At 52.0% G+C, this 19,380-nt stretch overlaps 1 protein-coding gene across 3 annotated transcripts; it reads right to left on the bottom strand.

The window, feature by feature from the left end:
• Positions 1 to 4,499: 4,499 nt before the first annotated feature.
• Ap5z1 (adaptor related protein complex 5 subunit zeta 1) lies at positions 4,500 to 19,253 on the bottom strand. 3 transcript variants are annotated; one of them, XM_027413538.2, is made up of 17 exons: positions 19,069 to 19,253; positions 14,156 to 14,290; positions 13,847 to 14,033; positions 13,307 to 13,451; positions 12,991 to 13,100; positions 11,940 to 12,108; positions 11,018 to 11,158; positions 10,421 to 10,458; positions 10,189 to 10,351; positions 9,313 to 9,494; positions 8,682 to 8,824; positions 8,207 to 8,347; positions 7,642 to 7,753; positions 6,692 to 6,789; positions 5,813 to 5,945; positions 5,520 to 5,734; positions 4,500 to 5,412 (listed from the first exon to the last, which is right to left on the bottom strand). In XM_027413538.2, the coding sequence occupies exons 2-17, from the start codon at positions 14,209 to 14,211 to the stop codon at positions 5,142 to 5,144; spliced, it is 2,304 nt and encodes a 767-aa protein (XP_027269339.1). In that variant the 5' UTR covers positions 14,212 to 14,290; positions 19,069 to 19,253; the 3' UTR covers positions 4,500 to 5,141. The 3 variants fall into 3 exon arrangements, with proteins under 3 accessions (XP_027269339.1, XP_027269338.1, XP_027269337.1); XM_027413537.2 differs by lacking the exon at positions 19,069 to 19,253 and adding an exon at positions 16,861 to 17,077 and having other exon boundaries at positions 13,847 to 13,979; XM_027413536.2 differs by lacking the exon at positions 19,069 to 19,253 and adding an exon at positions 16,861 to 17,076.
• Positions 19,254 to 19,380: the final 127 nt, after the last annotated feature.

Below are 19,380 nucleotides of genomic sequence, written 5' to 3'. Positions count from 1 at the left end.
TCTCTCCCCTCAAGCCCCACACTCCCCAGTCCAGCATATCCTTGGTTTTTAAGTTGACTGAGTGAGTCCCTATATTGTGACCTCACGTTGAGGACACCTGTTGATAGTGTACATCTTAGTGTATATTTATTTATATGACAGATGACACTAAGTTGTGACATTTACTACAGATCTTTTATGTTTAAAGACTTTAATGGAGAATTGAGATTCAATAAACTATCTTTCATATTCTTACAGTGGGGATACAGGATCTACATTTGGTACAGTGCACGTGGGCAATGCTGAGGGAAGCCAGTGGTTCTTCCGACCAACCCTTCTTGCCTAGCCAGCATAGGAGAAGCCGTGAATGAACCTAATATAGATTGTCATGGATATAGTTCTCCACTGCCTCTGGTTCTGGGGATTAGAACCAGGGCTCTTGATGCATTAGGCAGGCACTCTACCACTGAACCTCACCCCCAGCCCCTCACTGTGGGTTTCTAGGCAAGTGCTCTACCCCTGAGCTACAGCCCTCAGACCCTCTTTTTATATTTTGTTTTTCAATAGTCTCACTGAGTTGCCCAGGTTGGCCTTACTCTGTAGCCCAAGCAGACTTGAGTTTTCTACCTTCCTGCCTCAGTCTCCTGAGCAACTGGAATTACAGGCCTGCTCCCCCAATCTAGGCTAAGGATGGGATTATTTGATTGGCCCTGTACTCCAGGACTGTAGCTCTTTTGCAGCCAGGAAATAAGAAACACAAGCCAGTGTGGTACTGTCATTTGGTCCTTTCTTTGAGACTGTGCCCAGGCTGGTGCAGAATTTACTATGGAGGGGTCAGTACAGGGCAGCTCCCAACCCACTGAGTCTTGCTTCAGCCACCTGAATTGTGGGCTTGTAGTAGGATCCCTGTGACTATTTCCATCATTTTAAATCACATTTCTTAGTGTCTCCCCAAAGAACAGGGATCTACAGGCCTGGGGAAGGCTAATGATTGAGCCAACATCTCCTTGGGACCAAGCCAGCCTTGAGCCTTCTCTCCCTGCTCAGACTGACCTCCACTGGTCCTCACTTGTCACTGATCACCTAGACAGGAGGTTGAACACTAACACTAAGCTGGGGGCCCATGATTTTCTTCCCCAGGCCACATTCCTTTACACTGTTGGGAAGCCAGCTTCCTTCTCAATCCAGGGCCTGTGTATACTATGGTAGCAGCTGGCACATGCCCACATTGGGTGCGAACAAATTTGGCATCACTGGCCACCTCCAGCAGAGTCAGCAGCTCTATCCATGTCCTCAGTGTGCACAATGCTCGTGGGAGAACTTGGCCAGGTCCTTGTCTTCTAAGAGTTTGGGAAGTGACCAAATGTGTGTGCGCACGTGCAGATGTGTTGAGATAAGGGGACAACCTCGGATGTCAGCCCTCACCTTTCCCTGTGTTTCAGACAGGGTCTCTTGTTGTTTGCTGCTGTATGCACCAGGCTGGATGGCCTGAGAGCCTCCAGCATTCTCTCTTCCTCTCATCTCGTTGTAGGAGCAGGACAACTAGACACAAGTGCTGGCTTTATGTAGGTTCTGGGGATTCGAACTCAGGCCCACATGCTTGTATGGCAGGGGGTTTACCCACTGAGCTATCTTTTCAGCCCAAGGTCCTCATATTTTTAACAGGAATAGAGAGACTGTGGGGACAAGGGGGGGTTCCAGCCAGCTGCAAACACTCCTCACATGAAAGGGCTCTTTGTGGAGGGGACAGGCCCTTGTAGCAGTGTCGTCCTTTGGCACTCTCACTAGCTCTCATGCTTCTCCATGCTGCTCCCTCCTGACTGGTATGCAAAGGTGCAGTGCATCTGCTGCAGGCCCTTTCCAGCTGCTGCTGTTGCTGCATGCTTCCACCCAGCTTGGATAGGCAGTCACAACTTGAGGATGCCCAAGATGATGGGATAAAGTATACTTAAAAAACAAAAACAAAAAACCCCTCTGCTACGTTTTTATTGGTTTATTTTGTGTGCATGGAATGGAGTTGGTGAGGTGTACATGTATGCCGTGGTGTGCGTGTGGAAGTCAGAGGACAACCATGGGAGTTGGTTCTCTCCACCAGGTAGGTCCTGGGACTTCAACTCAGTCAGCAGGTTTGGCAGAGGAGCCTTTACCTGCTGAGGCACTATCTTGCTGGCCCCCTAAATATTTTTTGTTCAAGATTTAAAAAAAAAAAGTGTGTATATGTGTGCTTGCATGAATTTACGTGTACTATGCACATTCAGGAGCCCATTGAGGTTAGAAGAAGGTGCCAGATCTACAGCTGGAGTCCCATGAAGCTATGAGCTGCCACGTGGTTCTGGGAACCAAACCCAGGTCCTCAGCAAGAGCAATAAGCTCTTAACCACTGAACCATCATCTCTTCAGTATCCTGCCCCTAAATGTAGTGGTTTTTAGGCAGGTGATGACTATGGGCACACAGGGAGATGGGGTGTCACCAACATTGCAGTTCTGATGCAGGATGGTGGGCTCCTTCATGCTTATTGTTATATAGTAATCAAAAGAAATCATCTCCAGCTAACAGCCATTCACAAAGGAAAAATTAGCTTCTCCAAGAAAGTCTCATTGAGGGCCCCATGCCCAGCAGCAGATGCTTAACGCAAACTCACAAGTAATTTTGAATATTTTTTGTTTCATATTGCTTTATTTAGGCCCCCTCCCCCCGTTACTAGTTTGTGTGTGTGTGCACATGTGCTTCTCCTGGTTTTTTGCTTTTGTTTGTTTTTGAGACAGCATTTCTCTGTGTAGCCCTGGCTGTTCTGGAACTTGCACTGTAGACCAGGCTGGCCTCAAACTCATAAGATCCGTCTGTCTCTGCCTCCCAAGTGCTGGGATTAAAGGCGTGTGGTGTGCCACCACCTTCAGGCTACCTGTTTAGTTTCTTAATGGAAAGAGAAAGAAGATGTGGAGTTGGAAAGGTAGGGCGGTGGGAGGGGTAAATGATCAGAATAAATTGTATGAAAACAACTATCTTCAATAAAAAATAAAATTATTTTTGAAAAGGGTGGTTTTATGAAAGGCTCAATAGGTAAGAGTACTTGCTGCAGAGCCTCATGACTTAGCACAGACTGACTCAATGGGTCCGTGGTTAGAGCCCTGGGTGCTCTTCCAGAGGACCTGGGTTCCATTCCCAGCACCCACACGGTGGCCTACCACTCTGTAACTGCAGTTCCAGGGGTCTGATGCCCTCTGACCTCTGCACGCAATGCATACACATGGTGCACTGGCATATATGCTTGCCAAACACACACATATAAAAGATTGAATTTTTAAAACCCACCTATGTTCCTGACTGAAGAGCACGACAAATACCATTTCCTCTGCCCATGCCCTAGGGGTGGCCGCCCTCACAGGGTACAGGTGGCACAAGGCAGACACAGTGCGGGTCACACTCTGAGCACATCTGTCCAGGCCCAGCTTAGGGAGGGGCTTTGGTCAGGGCACAGCAGGTCTAGTGGCAACATGCAAATGTTTCCCTGAACATGAACCTGGACATAGGCCCCACATGGGCTGTGGTATCCCTGTGGCCTGGGTAGGAGCATCCCATGTTGCCTTAAACCCACTTTTCCTTAGAGAGCTCCAGCTTGACACAGGGAGAGGAGTATAAAGCAGAGCCCAGAAGCAGAAAGTGAAGGATGGGGCTGTGGGTAGGATAGGGTCAAAGGCCTGCCCAGCAATAGTCTAAAGGGCAATGGTGCCCTCTAGTGGCCATGTGCTGTCAGCACCTGAGCAGCTCCTGCTGTGAGGTTCTGTAGTTCAGCCCAGCCCCAGGACCCAGGGAAGCTGCAGAAAGGCTCAAGCAGGGCCCTGCAGCCCTGAGCACCAGCAGGAAACCTGGGTCCTTCTGTGTAGGAGTGCTCTGTGCCCCCCCATCCTGAAATCATGAAGCAGGTGTACCCTGGAGATACTGCATCCTCACTGAGTAGTGAATTTTACGTGGCTTTTAAAATGTCTTGTGCGTACAAGAAGGCATAGCAGGTCTTCTGGGAGTTGTTTCTTGCCTTCCACCTTGTTCTCCCGCTGCTCTGCATACCCCAAGCTAGCAGGCCTGTGAGCTTTGAACTCTGTCTCTGCAGGTGTGCACACATCACAGCACCTGGTTCTACACCTGGGATCCAGGTGTCAAACGGGGGTCATCAGGCTTATATGGCAAAGCCTTTGATGTGCTGAGTTGTCTTCCAGGCCCAATTTCTTCTGTAGCCCAGGCTGCCCTCCAAGTTGCTGCATAGCCAAGGATGACCTTGAACTTCCTGAGCCTCCTACCTGATTACAGGTGTGCACTACAATGCCTGGGCTATGCTGGGCTTTGTGCAGGCTGAGCTACAGCCTCAATTCCTAAGCATGTCACATCTGTCACATCTAGGACACTGGAGCTAAACAGGTGAACCAGGGATTTCCCTCTACACAGGGCAGGGTGGGAAGGGCTCCAGTCCATGCTCAGGCTCCCTGCTTATCACCCAGTTTAAGGAGGGCAGAGAGATCTCAGCTGTACATAAACAGCATTTAATGGTTTATTAGGGGACAGGCAAAATGGCTCAGTAGGTAAAAGTGCTTGTCACACACCCATACAACCAGCCAGGGCCCACATGAAGGCGAGACTGACTCCCCAAAGTTGTCTCCTGATATCCATGTGTGTGCTGTGGTGTGCGCACACACCTACTGCTGTGGGGTGCGCACATACCTACACATAAATAATAAAGACTTTTTGTTTTTTTTCGACAGGATTTTCTGGGTAGCTCTGGCTGGCCTCAGCTCCTGAGTGCCAGGATTAAAGGCGTGCACCACCGCTGCCCAGCATAAGCACTTCTGTAACATTTATTATTATTCCTTCACTGTTCCCTGCCCCCAACTCTAGAAATGAGTCAAGAGCAGCAAGCAGACCAAGCCACTTCTGCTCAGCCTAGGAAACAGTGCTCAGTCATTTATCAGCCACTTAAGGCTGAGTTCAGCCAGCCACAGGGACAAGGCTTGATGATTCATCCCCAGGAGCTAGTGACCCTATCTTGAGGGCCATGTCCACCTTCCTCCCCATTCTTCTCTCATCACCCCAGCCTGCAGCTCAACTCTGATATTGGGCTGACCACCCAGGCTCTTAAGCTATAGCCAGTGTTCAGATGGTGACTGTCCCTTCAACCTGGCAAGAGGCCAGCCTCCTTCTCCACCAACCGGCTGACGGTGCGCAGGGCCAGAGGCAGGGCCGTGTTGGCGTCTCGGTGGTATCGGGGCTGGCACACGCCTGCAGTGGGTGTGAACACAAACTGGGCCACACTGGGTATCTTCAGTAAAGTCAGTAGCTCTGTGGCCCGGGTACGGATGGCTTCTGCATCCTCCTCACTGTGCACGGAGCTGGTGGCTGGGTTCTGGGCCAGGGTCCGAAGTTTTGATAGGAACAGTGACACCCTGAGGAAAAGAGGAGCTCAGTTATTTAGCTGCCAAAGACCAGTTTCCTAAAGCACCCAGATAGCTGTCCTCCGTGGGCTCCTGCTCTGCACTCCCTAGCTGGATACCTTGGGATCAGGTCTTGGCTCCGGGAGGCCAGCTTGGTCAGCGTGGTCATGAGTGCAGTGACCACCTGTGGTGGACAGCAAGGCAGGTCAGCCGAGGGGCGGGACTGGGTGACTTCAAACAGCAGGGCCTCCAGGGCTTCAAAGAACTTGTTGATTTGCTCCACTGTGCACCTCTTGTCACAGGTCACCGACAGGTACTCGCCAATGGCCCATACCTAAGCCCAGAACAGAGGCTCAGCACACACCAGGGCTTCCTGTTCAATGGTCGGGGGTGGGGGTGGGCATGCGCTTACCACACAGGTGAACATGCTGGCTCGGCTGCAGATGCTGCTCACGTTCCCCACAAACTCCAGAAGCTCTCGTGACAGCTCCACCACCAGGGATGGCTTCAGCTTGCACAGCGCCAGGAACTGGGAGTTCAGCACCCTGCCGGGACAGCAGGAAGCCTGTGAGGCTGTGTGTGCTCAGGACAGACCTGACCCCAGCCTATCTGATGGGGAGAACCAGCAGTAGCCAGCTGAAGTCAGGGAGATAAGAACTGCCACCCACTGAGAGTTTTTCACTCCACTAGGGATATGACTGTCTGAAATCCAGGCTACTTGAGAGAGTGAGGCAGGAGGAATGCTGTGAGTTATAGGATAGCCTGGACTGGAGTAAGACCTATCATAAAACTGAAGAATAGATGGCTTGCCTAGAATTCCCCAGTGAGTGCTGGGCAATGGTGGTGGCACATGCCTTTAATCTCAGCACTTGGGAGGCAGAGGTAGGTGGATCTCTGTGAGTTCAAGACCAGCCTGGTCTACAAGAGCTAGTTCCAGGACAGCCTCCAAAGCCACAGAGAAACCCTGCCTCAAAAAAACCAAAATAATAATAATAATAATAATAATAATAATAATAATAATAATAATAAAATAAATAAAAAAAATAAGAAAAAGGACCTCGGTGGACAGGAACCTCTGCAATAGAAAAATGGGTCCACCCTGAAAGGACACAAAGAGTCTTCGGGGAGGGCAGAAACCAGAATGTCCTGACTGGGGATGAGATGCCAGATGGGGGAGGGACTGACAGGACAGGGAGAGTGCTCAGACCCCCAGCCTGTGAGCAGGACAGGGGAGGCTGAGGAGGGACCTGGTCTGTGTGTGCCACAGGCACTGCCAGGGCTGTGAGGCTACCTGTGCACACGGGCCTCATACTGAGGGGCCTGGTAGAGGGAGTCACTTCTGTCCAGGAGCAGCAGCACCAGCTGGTTGATCAGGGCCCCATCAGCAAGCTGGGATCAAGAACAAGAGATGGGTTCAGTCCTGGTCAGCGGGTGCTGTTATCTTCCACCCTCAGGGAGGAGTGAGGCCACAAAGAGGGAGCATCTCCTCACTCACTGCCTATGTTCTCTAGCACGTGTGTGTGTGTGTGTGTGTGTGTGTGTGTGTGTGTGTGTGTGTGTGTGTGTGTGTGCGTGTGCACATGCACGTGAGCCACTGGGGGCTGGGAGAGGACCCGGAAGCCCCAGCTTCTCCCGCCCAGCTCCTGCCCTGCATCTTTCCTGCAGGACACTGTTCTGTTGCAGGGTGTGGTGGTGCACACCTTTAACCCCAGCACTTGGGAGACAGAGGCAGGCAGGAGGATCTGAGAACTTGAGGCTGGTCCAGACCACATGGAGTGAGCTCCAGGCCAGTGGGTTTATGCAGAGAGGCAGTGTCAAAAGCACAAACAAAAAAATAAAATAAGCCTGTTCTCCAAGGCCAAGGTTCTGTCTTGTCTAGCTGAGTGACCCCAAATGGCCCCACTGTTGCTAGCCTACCTCAAGGGGTTCTATGGACTTGTAGTCGTTCAATTTGTGAACATGCAGCCAGGGGGCAGGGGAGGGGGCACACCACTGGGCTATGGGAGCCCCAGGGGCTGGGGTACATGCTGTTCTGGCTCTAACTTGTGTGGTTACATGCCTGCCTCATCCTGAGGGCTGAAGTGTGAGTAGCCCTTTCCCTGTTTGTCGTACTCAGAGAGGCCATGGAGGGCACAGTAAGAGAAACCTCCCAAGGAGTTAAGGCTAGTGCACCACACTCTGGCCTGCTCTCTCTAGACTATGTGAGGTCTAAAGGGGAGGGGACCTGGGCGGTGGGCTCACCTGGGTCACAGTCGAAAAGAAGGCCTGAAGCAGGATGGGTACTGCCTCTGCACACTGGGTTACCCGGGCACAGCTGGCCATGGGCTTCAGCAGCTGGTGAAGTGGCGTCAGTCTGGGGACACAGTGGAGCTACTGAGTGCCCACCCACTGTTACTTCCTGAGAGACCCCCATAGCAACCAAAAGAGACACTGTGGCCAGCTACAGGTAGTCAGGGTCCACAGGCTCCTTGGGATCACATGCCCCACAGGGCTCAAGGAGGCCAAGAGATGTCAGCAGCTCCCAGGACAGCAGAGCCAGGGATAGGTCAGCAAGGTCTGAACTGAGAGGCCTGCAGTCCACTCCTGGTCCTCTCACTTCCCAGAACATGCGAGGCCTTAGTTTTCCCATCTGTAAAGTAGACTGCTCACAGCACCAGCTGAGGGATGGGTCAATGGGTGGAGCCCAGGCTTCAGGCCCAGGGCCATAATGGGGAATCAAGGCTACCTTTCCAGGCTGAGGGTGAGAACACAGTCCCTTTTCTGGCAGAGTCCCACATTATGGACTGTGGTAGCCCAGTGCTCCCACCTCTCCATTGAGCCGCTGGCCTTGGTACGAAGCAGGTGGCGGAAGAGTCCCTGGAACTGTGGGTCCCGGAAGGCCTCCAGGCAGCCGGGAATCCTGAGAGAGACATCCCAAAGCGGCCTTTCCGATGGAGTCTGTGTGGACCTAAGAGGACAAAGGCTAGGCTGGGATGCTACTCTCAGCACAAGCCAACCGCATGCCAGGGGCACCTGCTGGAGCATCACAGGCTCTCAGGGCTGGGGAAGCACTCTGGGCTGGAGAACATTCGAGACCCCCTTTGCTGCACATGAATGTACGGGGGAGCCTTGGGGCTCAGGGGCTGCTCTGGGTGGGTGGACAAAGGGCCCGGGGATGTATTGTTTGTGGTCTGGAGCCTTGCAGGAGCCCTAGTCAGGGGGGTTGAGAGTGGTAAGGAGAGCAGAGTTGGTGCCTGGTTGCATGGGAGAGAACAGGGCTGAGCGGAGCAGAGTGGGCCCACCTGAGCTGTAGGTCCAGGGCAGCGGTCAGGCAGGGCAGGTCAAGCAGGGCGTGCAACATCTCCACGGTGGTGCCAGCCTCCACCAGAGCTGGGAGGAGTACCACAAACTCGGCTGTAAGGGGAGGGCTGTTCCAAGCCAGGAACTGTGGGAGACACAGTGCCTCAGACAGGGCAGGAGGATGCTAGCTGGCCATGGACTCATCTAATGGCCTCCGACTACCACTCACACCACCCCTCCTCCCCACACTTCCTGTGATGAGGCTGACTGTTTTTGTCTGTCTTGAGGATTTCATTTAATGTGAGCGTGTGCACACATACACATGAATGGAAGCTGAAGAACACTGTGCAGGAGTTGGGTCTCTTGTTTTGCAATGTGGGTCTCAGCAACAGAACTCCAGCTGTCAGCAGCAAGAGCCTTTACCAGCTGGAGCCATCTCTCTGACCATATTTGCTATTCTATTTTGTCTTTTGCAGCCAATTTTGTGCTAGCAATGAAGGTAGCCGTTTCTGAATTACTCTCATTATGATACATGGAGACCCCTAGTCCAAATACCTCATCCTGTGTTCCAAACTGAGATCACCTGAAAAGGAGAGAAGCCCTGGTCCCACCCCCAAAGAAGCCCACACGTGCCTTGAACAGACTAGGGAAGCTCAACCTGAGAAGGCTGAGGATGTGGGGGTCGAACAGAGCCAGGTTGTGCGTGCAGAAGTGTATAACCTCGAAGGCCAGGGTTGGGCTGTAGAAGCGCTCGGAAGGGAGCCTGCTGAGCAGGTGCTGGTAGATGACTTCTGCATCCATGGCGGCTGCCTCCCCTAAAAGACACCATGGCCACCAGGGCATTAGGCTTTACGGCAGCAGCATCTGCAGTGACTTGGGGTAAGAATTCTCTGCTGTAGGCCAGAACTCAGCGTGTCTCGACAACACCAAAAGCCTCCCGTAGATGCTGCCGCCTCCATGAGGCCACAGAGTACAACCCAGAGGGAACACTGTCTGACTTTCATGGGCTCATGGCAGAGCAGAGTTCTGAGCTTGGCTCAGAACTGTGATCTCAGTCACTCAGGAAACTGAAGCAGAAGAATCCCAAGTTCAAGACCTGCCTGGGCAACTTTGAGAGACCCCATTCCGAAATAAAGAGAGGCTAGCTAGGTGTGGTGGCATACTCTTAAACACAGAACTTGGGAGACAGAGGCAGGTGAACCTCCATGAGTTCGAGATCATCCAGAGCTACATAAAAATAGCCTGTTTCAAAATAAGAAAGAAAAACCAAACCAAAAGTAAAAACAAAACTAAGTAATAAAAATAAAAAGGGCTGGGATTAAATTCAGTGCTAGAGCACCTGCCCAGAATGCCCCAGTGAGGGGCTGGGGTGTGGTTCAGTAGCACAGCACTTATCTAATATGTAAAGGACCTGGGTCTCATGCCCAGTACTGCCAATAAACAAAACCCAACTGTTAGTGTGACAGCCTCTGAGTGCCTGGAAGAAACTTCCCACGCTTCCAGACTCACCATGGTTCAGGAAGAACTGGGCAAGGGGCACCAGTGCCCGCTCGCTGCCAGGGTCTTCACCCAGCCTCCTATGCAGGGCCTTCAGGCAGGAGAGGGTGCGGTAAAGGAAGGAAGGGTCCTGCCGGCACAACACATCCAGCACCAACACAGCTTCCACCAGGCACTGCAGGGACACTGAGCTGCGTCAGAGGGTCTAGGCAGCACCTGCCCAGCCACCCTGCAGGCTACTTACAGCTTTCTGTAGGTCAGAGTCCGCCTTCCTCAAGGCCCCTGGAAGAAAGTTGGCTTGTCTCAAAACAGCCCCATAACAAGGCAGCCTGTGTCCTAGAAGCTTGAGGCCAGGACAATGAGCAGTCATGTGACAAGATGGGGGTGGGGTGGGGACTGATGCCAGTAAGATGTCTACAGGATGGGTGGAGCCTGGATGTCAGAGGTGAGGTGCTAGGCACACAGGCAGGGCTTGTCCTCAGACACAAGGAGGCTCTTCTTTCCAAGATTTTATTTTTAATTTCATTTCAAGTGAATGGGTGTTTTTTTTTTTTCTACACATTATATATGTGCACCATATGTATGCCTGGTGTCTGAGAAGGCCAGCAGAGGGCATGAGATCTTCTGTACCTGTAGTTATAGGTACAAGGAAACCATGTGGGTACTTGGAACCAAAGCCAGGTCCTCCTCAAAAACAGCAAGTGCTCTTAACTGCTGAGTCATCTCCCCAGCCCAACTCCCCAGTCAGCTCTTCTAAAGCAGATACTCAGCTGGGCTGCCTTGACCCCACCCTGGAGGGTGATGTGGGCTGGGGCTAGGTGTTGGTAGCCTGGGGACTCACTCCGGTTACTCTGTTCCAATAAGCGCTGGCAGTATTCGAAGGCCACCTCCCTCAGCCGCTCCCGAGGGGGCAGCAGTCGGCTGGCAGTGGAGGCGGCAGAGAGCACAGACAGGGTGGAGCCCTCCAGCTCTGACTTGTCATCTGTAGAGAAAAGGACACCCCTGATACCCGTGTGGACAGGCAGCTGGGCAGATGACACACACCAGCAGCTTCCCGGAGCACTCAAGGTCACTCAAGTCATCAAGTATGAGGCTGTTGTCATCTGGTGCTAGTTGCACAAATTTGTCTGGGCTGCTAGTTGGTTTTTCTGTTTGATTTTTAGTGTATGAAAATAAGGTTTTTCTATGTAGCTGAGGCTGGTCTCAAACTTATAGTCCTCCTGCCTCAGAGTCCCAGCTGCAGGTATGATAGGTATGGATCCCGACACTTGGCTTAGTTTTGTGTTTCTGAGACAGGATCTCAAAACACCCTGGACTGTAGCCCAGGCTGGCTTCAAACTATGTAGCTGAGACTGGCCTTGAACTCCCTGATCCTCCTGTCTCTACCTCCCAATGCTGGGCTCATAGGCATGTACCACCAGGAGCAACTCAGTTTGACTATATATAAACCAAGTCTGCAGATGGGACAAGATCAGATAGGCTTGTGAGTAGCTGCCTTGGATGATCCATATGGATCTCTGGGAACACCTTGTGGAGACATTAGTATGCCTACAAAGGATGCTGGGCTGTGTTCTCTGTGCTTGCTGGGGTTACTGGGCCTCTGTTGCTGGCCTCCAAAGTCATCACAGTACATGCATGGCTTACAGACACCTGTGGTGTACATCTAGGCCTCAGGTGCCTCCTGCCCACCCCTTACCTGACCCAAGCCACCATGTACTTATGCTCTCTACCCTTCATCACCTTCTGTCCCTCCCTGGGCACACCTGCATCTGGACTGCCTGGGTCCTCGGGGCCACTGTGTAGCAGCCATTTCCGAAGCATGGAGAAGGCCTGCATGTTCAGCCACTGGTCCTCTGTAAAGTGCTGGCCCGTGGAGAGAACCGTGAAGAAGTCAGAAGCCACTGCTCCATCCACCTCAGTGATGGGACCTGGCTGTGGGAGGAAGGTAGGGCTGAGGACGAGCCTGATGGGCTCATAAACTACAGACACCATGTGAGGCCATGAGCTCCAGCATGGCCCAGGGGCCTGCACTGCCTATCCTCTCTCAAGGTTGTACTGTGGGATGCATCCACATGCCTAGACCCAGCATGCCTACCCCAAGACCTAAAGATACATGGTAAGACTCGAGCTCAGATGTGTGTCTTGTGTCCTCTTTAGGCACTGAGCAGGAGCCACACAAGCTGAGGAGCTGGCCAGACTCAAAGTGCACTCCCCCATCCTGGGCACACCCACTCCGAGGTAGAGACAGAAATGAGCGACCTTATTAGAATCAAGAGGAAGGGCATGCAGTGTCCAGAGGAACCTGCCTGCTGAGACTGGCTACATGTGGTATCTATCCATGCATGGGAGAGAGTGAACAACAGTATTATCAAAGAGAGAGCAGCACTGTTTGTTTTTATGACAGAGTCTCATGTACATCAGTCTGTCCTCAAACTTGCTATGTAGCCAGGTAGGTGGTGGTGGTGGTGCATGCCTTTAATCCCAGCACTCAGGAGGCAGAGGCAGGTAGATCTCAGTGAGTTCGAGACCAGCCTGATCTACAGAGTGAGCTCCAGGACAGCCAGGACTGTTACACAGAGAAATCCTGTCTCAAAAATTTTGCCATGTAGCCGAGGAATACTCTGAAATCCTGATTCTTGCATCTGCCTCCTAGGTTCTGGGGTTGCATGTGTGCACCACCACACTCTGTGCATGTGGTTCTGGGGCTTGAACCCAAGGCTTAATGCACACTAGGCAAATGCTTTACCAACTGGGCCACACCTCCGGACTGTGCCAGATTTCATCTCCTGGGGGCCTGAAGCAGTTGGGACTCACCTGCCGGGTCCTGGGTGTAGAGAAGAAACCTGCTGAGGATGGAAGCCCTTGCTGGATGCTGGCGTAGCGCAGCCAGTCCACTAGCCTCTTGCTGAGCAGGTTGTTCTGGTCTACAGGGAAGGCAAGGGGTGCAGGGGGGGAAAGTTAAGCCTCCAGATTCCTAGTGGTGCTGAGTTTGCTCAAGGTAACCCCACCCAGGGGTACAACCTGGGAAGCTAAGCAGGGTTCTCCAACAGCTAAACCCTCCTTCCACCACACCCTAGCCTACAGTTGAAAAAGGAGCCAGGAAAGCCTTTTGGGAAGAAGTGTCCAGTACCTTCCATGAGGGTGCCTGGGGCCAGGCCAATGACCTTGGACAAGGCAGGGAGGAGGTGCCTGACACTGGGCCCCTCAGGCTGCCGGTTCTCGAGGATCTTGAAGATGCGCTGGCTCACTTGTCTGATCTCTCCTTTTCTGTTTCCCTTCAAAGCAGGACACAGAGCTGAGGACATGGTTTGGCTGGCAAAGCGGGTGCCTCAACACCACAAGGACCTGAGTTCCAGCCCTGGAAAGCATACTGCAGGGTATTTAAGTGCAGGGTCATATGTTCAGGAACATCACACTGGCCGGCAAGGCTCTGAAGTCTGACTTAGCTATTGACAGAGTCCTGGGGTTTGTGCATGGTGGGGTGCTATGCACACTTGAGATAGTTATTGGATCATCCAAGCGGATGGGCTCCGGGCAGAGTGGGTCTCCGTAGAACATGGATACATTGAGGGACACAGACCAGCTTGCCATATTCCTGAGATTCTGGAACCACCAGAAACAGATGCTACCACCACCCACCTTCCATTCTCAATGGTAGCAATTGTGTTACCTGAGCCAAGAGCACAGAGGCCACAAGGCTGAGCTGCCGGGTGTTTTGGGTGTGATCACAGGACAGGGCCAGGTCATCAAAAGGTGACATCTCTCTCAAGATAGCGGCACAGAGGACCTGAAGCTGCTCAGGGCTTGTGGGCAAACAGAGGGTGGTCTGAAACAGGTCTACACACATCTTCTCCAGCCTGGAGGGCGAGACCCCACCAGGTGACATGTCAGGCCTGTGGCAAGTACAGACACCCCAGGGAAGCTGGCTGGGACCTGTCTGGCAGATGGGCAGGGATTCACAGTAGTGCTTTCCACTCACCTCCGGGGGTACTTGGTGGCTGAGACAATGAGGAAGAGCCTCTGCAGGGCATCCATGGTGGCTGGCCCCGGGGGTTCCTGCAGCAGCTTGGTGACCCGGGTGCAGAATCGCTGCAGCTCCTCATCCTGTATCTCCCTAAGGAAGGAAAGGGGACCACGGTGCTGTCCTAAGCCACAGGCATGTCCCTCACTGGGGAACTATCCCTAACCAGCACAGGGAAAGAATGGAACAGCCATCCAGGCTCGCAGTGCCTGTGTGTGTGTGTGTGTGTGTGTGTGTGTGTGTGTGTGTGTGTGTTTACAGGAACTGGAGTGTAAGCAGGTTCCTCCCCTGGAAATGAGATGCAGCACCCCAGCTTACTGGGACACCCTTTAATAAAGGTGATACACCCGATCTTATTCTGTTGTTCCAATGGCAAAAAGAAAACACTATGTTTTTGTTTTTTTTTTTTTGGTTTTTTTTTTCCCTTTGAGACAGGGCCTCACTTTGTAGCCCAGGCAAGCCTGGAGCTTGCAGCAATCCTCCTGCTTCTGCTTCCAAGTGCTGACTGACATTACAAGAATGAGACAACACACTCAGTATAAGGTTTTATGAGTCTTTCAAATGTCAGGAATATTTAGTTCCAGTTGCCTCTCCTCCTCCCCCAGAAAGTCTTCCTATATAGCCCAGGCTGAACTTGCTACATAGCCCAGACTCAAACCCTTCATCCTCCTAAGATGTACAGGTGTGCAGGACTATGCCCCGCTTTCCCTGTCCCCTGCCTTTATTGGTGGTGATGGAGTTTGACACCAAGGCCTTACACATAATAAAGAAAAGTACCTCGGAGCACCATTGCCAGCACTCCCAAGTTGCCTTTCAAACATGTTTTAGTGAGCCTCCCACTTTTGAGAAGGGAACATAAAAGCTTCTATATTGAAGTGCAAAGATTACAGCAGAGTTTAAGACTAGCCTGATATAATATGTTGCTGGCTTAACTCGGATATGCTGAGACTAAACTAAATATCAATGTGGAACCCAGTTTCTCAACTTCTATTCCAAGCTTAACAGCCAGGAAAAGGGCTGGGACTGCAGCTCAGCAGAAGGGTGCTTGCCTAGACCCATGAAAGCCTGGGTTCCATCCCCAACACCACAAAATAAAGACCCATGATGAAGGAATTGCCTGGTGCTGCGGTGGCACACACCTTCAATCTCAGCACTTGTGAGGCAGAGTCAAGTGGATCGCTGTTGAGTTTGAGGCCAGCTTGGTCTACAGAGCTGGTTCCTGGGGCCACACAGTGAGGCTCTGTCTCAACTATTCCTCACCAAAATAATAAAAAAATGTTACCGGATGAGGTGCCTGTAGGCACAGAGGAGGGCCCCCAATTTCCTAAACCATGGCTGACAGCCCCACTGTGGTCTACAGACAGAGTTGACAGTTGCACACTGCCCCATTTTGGACCTGCCAGGCAGCTGCTTGAATTTGACACTTGAGAACCAAACGGAAGACAGGTAGTATCCTCTCTGCAGCTACCGTATGACCCAGGCCTCTTTGAAGGCTGTAGGGTGATCTCCAATAACTTTCTCACCACCCTAGCCTACTTACTTTTCTACATCCTCCACCCAGAGTCATTTCAAGGTACCTATAGAAGAGGCTGGGTGAGGAAAGGAAGAGACAAACTGGTGTAGGGTTGTGCCTAACCAGGGCACAGTGATAAGCCACATACACTAGGAGACAGAGGATGAAATGACCAAAACAGAAATACTCTGCATCGTGTGGTTACAGCTTCAATACAGCTTTAAAATCCACAGTTCCCTGCTGCTCCCCGGTACCCTTCCCAGGGCAAAAAGAATTTCAATGAGTCCCTTTGCCTTTCGTCCCCCACCCCATGGCCCTGAGCAGAATCTTCGTGGGAAATGTTATTTTCGTGATGGCATGAGGAGGTCACATGCTGACCAACACCAAAGTCCCCATGTAACACACTGCTTAAAGTGAAAACTATCCCCTCTACTGAAGGCAGGGTGGGCAGTGGGCTGGTGGGCAGACTGTGTGGCTTGGTCATCAAACTCTTTCCTAGTAGACTTAGAGAATTATCTTGGGAATTGTTCTTTTAATTTATTACACTTATTTATTTATGAGCATGTGTGGGCGCTCAGTGGAGATCAGAAGACAACTTGAGGGAGTTGATTTTCTCTTCCTCCATGTGGGTCCCTGGGGTCGAACCGAGGCTGTCAGACTTGGTTGCAAGGGCGTTTACCCATTGAGCCCTCTTCGGAGTTCTGTCTTGTTTGCAGACTCCAGATTTTAACGCTCTTTCAGGCTCTTGTTCTCTGAGATTCCAGAGACCTTATCCATTCTAATCGTTCCACACAACTGGCCCAAGCTCAGAGTCCAGATTTGTGCCTTTGCTTTTTAAGTTCACCAAATGCATCAGGTCTGGGCTTCTGGCAGCAATTTCCTTTGTTTAATCAAGTGCCATCAAGTCTTGGACCGGTTAGTTGGAAAGAAGGCGCAACTTAGGCGCTCAGTGCAGGACCAGCGTAGCCTGGCACCAGACACGATGGGGAGGACTTCTTAGTTGGGTCGTGCACCTCACACTTCACACAGGCCGACCCGAGTCCGGGATCTAAAGCCACACGGAGACCCGAGCCACGCAGAGGGACCACCCCTCCCCGCTCCTCCCTGGCTTTGTCTCACGCCCCGTGGCCCCGACCCCAGATCCGCAGACCTGGCCTGGTGCAGCAGACTCTCCGCGCCCGCAGAGAACATCCTGCAGCAGCTTGGATGCCACACGCGCCGAAACTTTCTCGCGGACTTCCGGGTCGTGTCACATGATGTATCATGTGACCGGACTGTCTCTTATACCCCTCCAGTCCTAGCCCATCCCTTCTATATCCCTGCATCACGTGGGCGAACCTGGAGCGCCCAGTTGCGGGGCTTCCGGTGCCACATCACGTGGGAAGACCCAGCTAGCGAGAGACCGACTTCCGGCATCGCGTCAGGCGGGCGGGGCGAATGCCATGGGCCAATGAGTTGCAGTGCGGAAGCCGGTTCCGGGACAGCTCCGGGGCATCTATCCACGTCAGTTGTCAGCCAAGGGACCGTGGAACCATGCTCCTTGGAGCCCAGCGCTCTTGGCCCCGGAACAGCTCCCTTTGATCCCGGAACTGCCAGTGGTAGATTCTGAGCATGAAGCGAAGACGACTAGGCACATAGTTTAGCAGTCGAATGCTTGCCTAGAATCCCCTTGAAGGACTGGGGGCGTGACTTGGTGGTAGCACTTGTCTAGCCTGTGTGAGGCCCTGGGCTCCATCCTCAGCAAGATAAACTTGTGTGCCAAGGGTTTGATCATTTTCCCTTTCTGTGCATATAAATGCACACCCAGTAAACCATATTATCGTGGATGATATTTTACCTGTTTCTTACAATCTGTAGCAGGTTATTTGAAAGTCTCATTAGTGGAAAATAGTTTAAGTAAAAAAAGTATATTAGGGCTGGAGAAATGGCTCAGCCAATAAATTGTCTGCTGTGCAAACATGAGGACTAAAGTTTGCATTCCCAGCACCACATAAAAACATCCAGGCACTCAACACACACACACACACACATACACACACGACATACTTCTTTAAATTTCTGTTAGAGGCACTCTGCTACAGAAACACCCAGTGTCTTGATAGCCTGGGGTTCTCAGATGAGGAGGCCCCAGCACTACTCACTCATTTGTGTTGAGAGGTGGGTGGGTGCCTGTTTCACATGCAGAAAAAGCAAGCTAACTGTAGACTGAGGAGCTGTCACAATGGGAACCTGAACCCATGTCTGTCTGGTTTTTGTCAATGCCTAGTGCCTATGACCTAGAATAAGCAAGGTGTCTGAGAGAAATGGGCAGAAGCAGAGATGGCTCAATTGATAACGGCTTTCCTTGTAAGCACGAGAACCTGAGCTCCATCCCTAGGTGGCCATGTGAAAAGAAAGCACACACTTGCAATCCCAGCACCGGACAAGGGGACACAGGAGGATCCCTTGGTTTTGCTGGCTGGCAAGACCCAGGCCAGGGAGAGACCCTGTCTCAAAGAAAAATGACTCAGTGTATGATAGTGACTGCCACACAAGCATGACAAGCAGAGTTTGGGTCCCCAGAACCCACATAAAAGTTATGCACAATAGCATCAGCGTTTGTAATCCCAGCACACACCTACAGGAGATGGGAGGAGGTAGGATGATCTCCTGAAACCAGTGGGCTTGTTAGCCTGGCTTATGCAATGGCAGACTCTGCCTCAAACCAGGTAGAAACTTAAGGGTGGGCACCTAAAGGTTGTCCTCTGACATGCCTACATGTCTCCTGTGGCCAGTGCATGCCTGTGCCTCCACATGTGAAAATACACACACCACCTGAGGAACAACTGCTGAGGCTGTCCTCTACCTCCATACATTTGTACACACAGGTGTACACACGTGTGCAGTCACACCCAAGAGAGGAGAAATGGAGTTTCTCACCTGGCTGAGTGTCAGCTGTCTGCCAGGGACACGGAGACAGCCATGGGTGGTAGTTTGAATGAGAACGGCTCCCAGTAGCACACACACTTGAATGCTTTGTTCCCGGTTGGCAGAACTGTTTGGGAAGGACTAGGAGGCATGGCCTTGTTTGAAGGAGGTGTGTCACTGCGGTTAGGCTTCTAGGTTTCAAGAGCCCATGGTACTTCCCAGTTAGCTCTCTCTGTCTTGTTGTTTCAACATGTGAGCTCTCAGTTACTGCTCCAACACCATGCCTTCCTGACAGCTACTGTGCTGCCTGCCATGATGGTCACAGACTCTAACCCCCTGAACTGTGTGTTGCAAATAAAATGCCTTTTATGTTTTTAATAGATTGTTTTGGTCTTGGTATCTCCTCACAGCAACAGATGAGTAAAAGACACACAGACACCTGCAGACATACCCTGATCCAGGTGTGGACCTGTGTCATGAGTCAGGAAGACACAGGCTAGCTCCTCCCTTGCCATCTGTGAACCATTTCCATATCCTTAGAGCTCCGATGACTCACAGGGGACCTGAGAGTCCTCCGTTGACAGACACCTGCAGGACTTTCCCTGGCCCCATCTCTTTCTGGACTGGAACACTCAGGAAACCCTGGAGGAAGCAGAGACCCCTAGTCATTTCCCTCCCACCTCTGAAGCACGTGGGGGTCAACTCTCTCACCCCCAGGAGCAGGGGTGTGAGTCCAGGCCATCTGTCGGTCTGTCTGCCCTCC

The sequence above is a fragment of the Cricetulus griseus genome, chromosome 4, assembly GCF_003668045.3.
Source record: "Cricetulus griseus strain 17A/GY chromosome 4, alternate assembly CriGri-PICRH-1.0, whole genome shotgun sequence".
NCBI lineage: Eukaryota > Metazoa > Chordata > Mammalia > Rodentia > Cricetidae > Cricetulus > Cricetulus griseus.
Note: the sequence above shows the minus strand (reverse complement) of the source record. Positions and strands in the feature narration are given on the sequence as shown.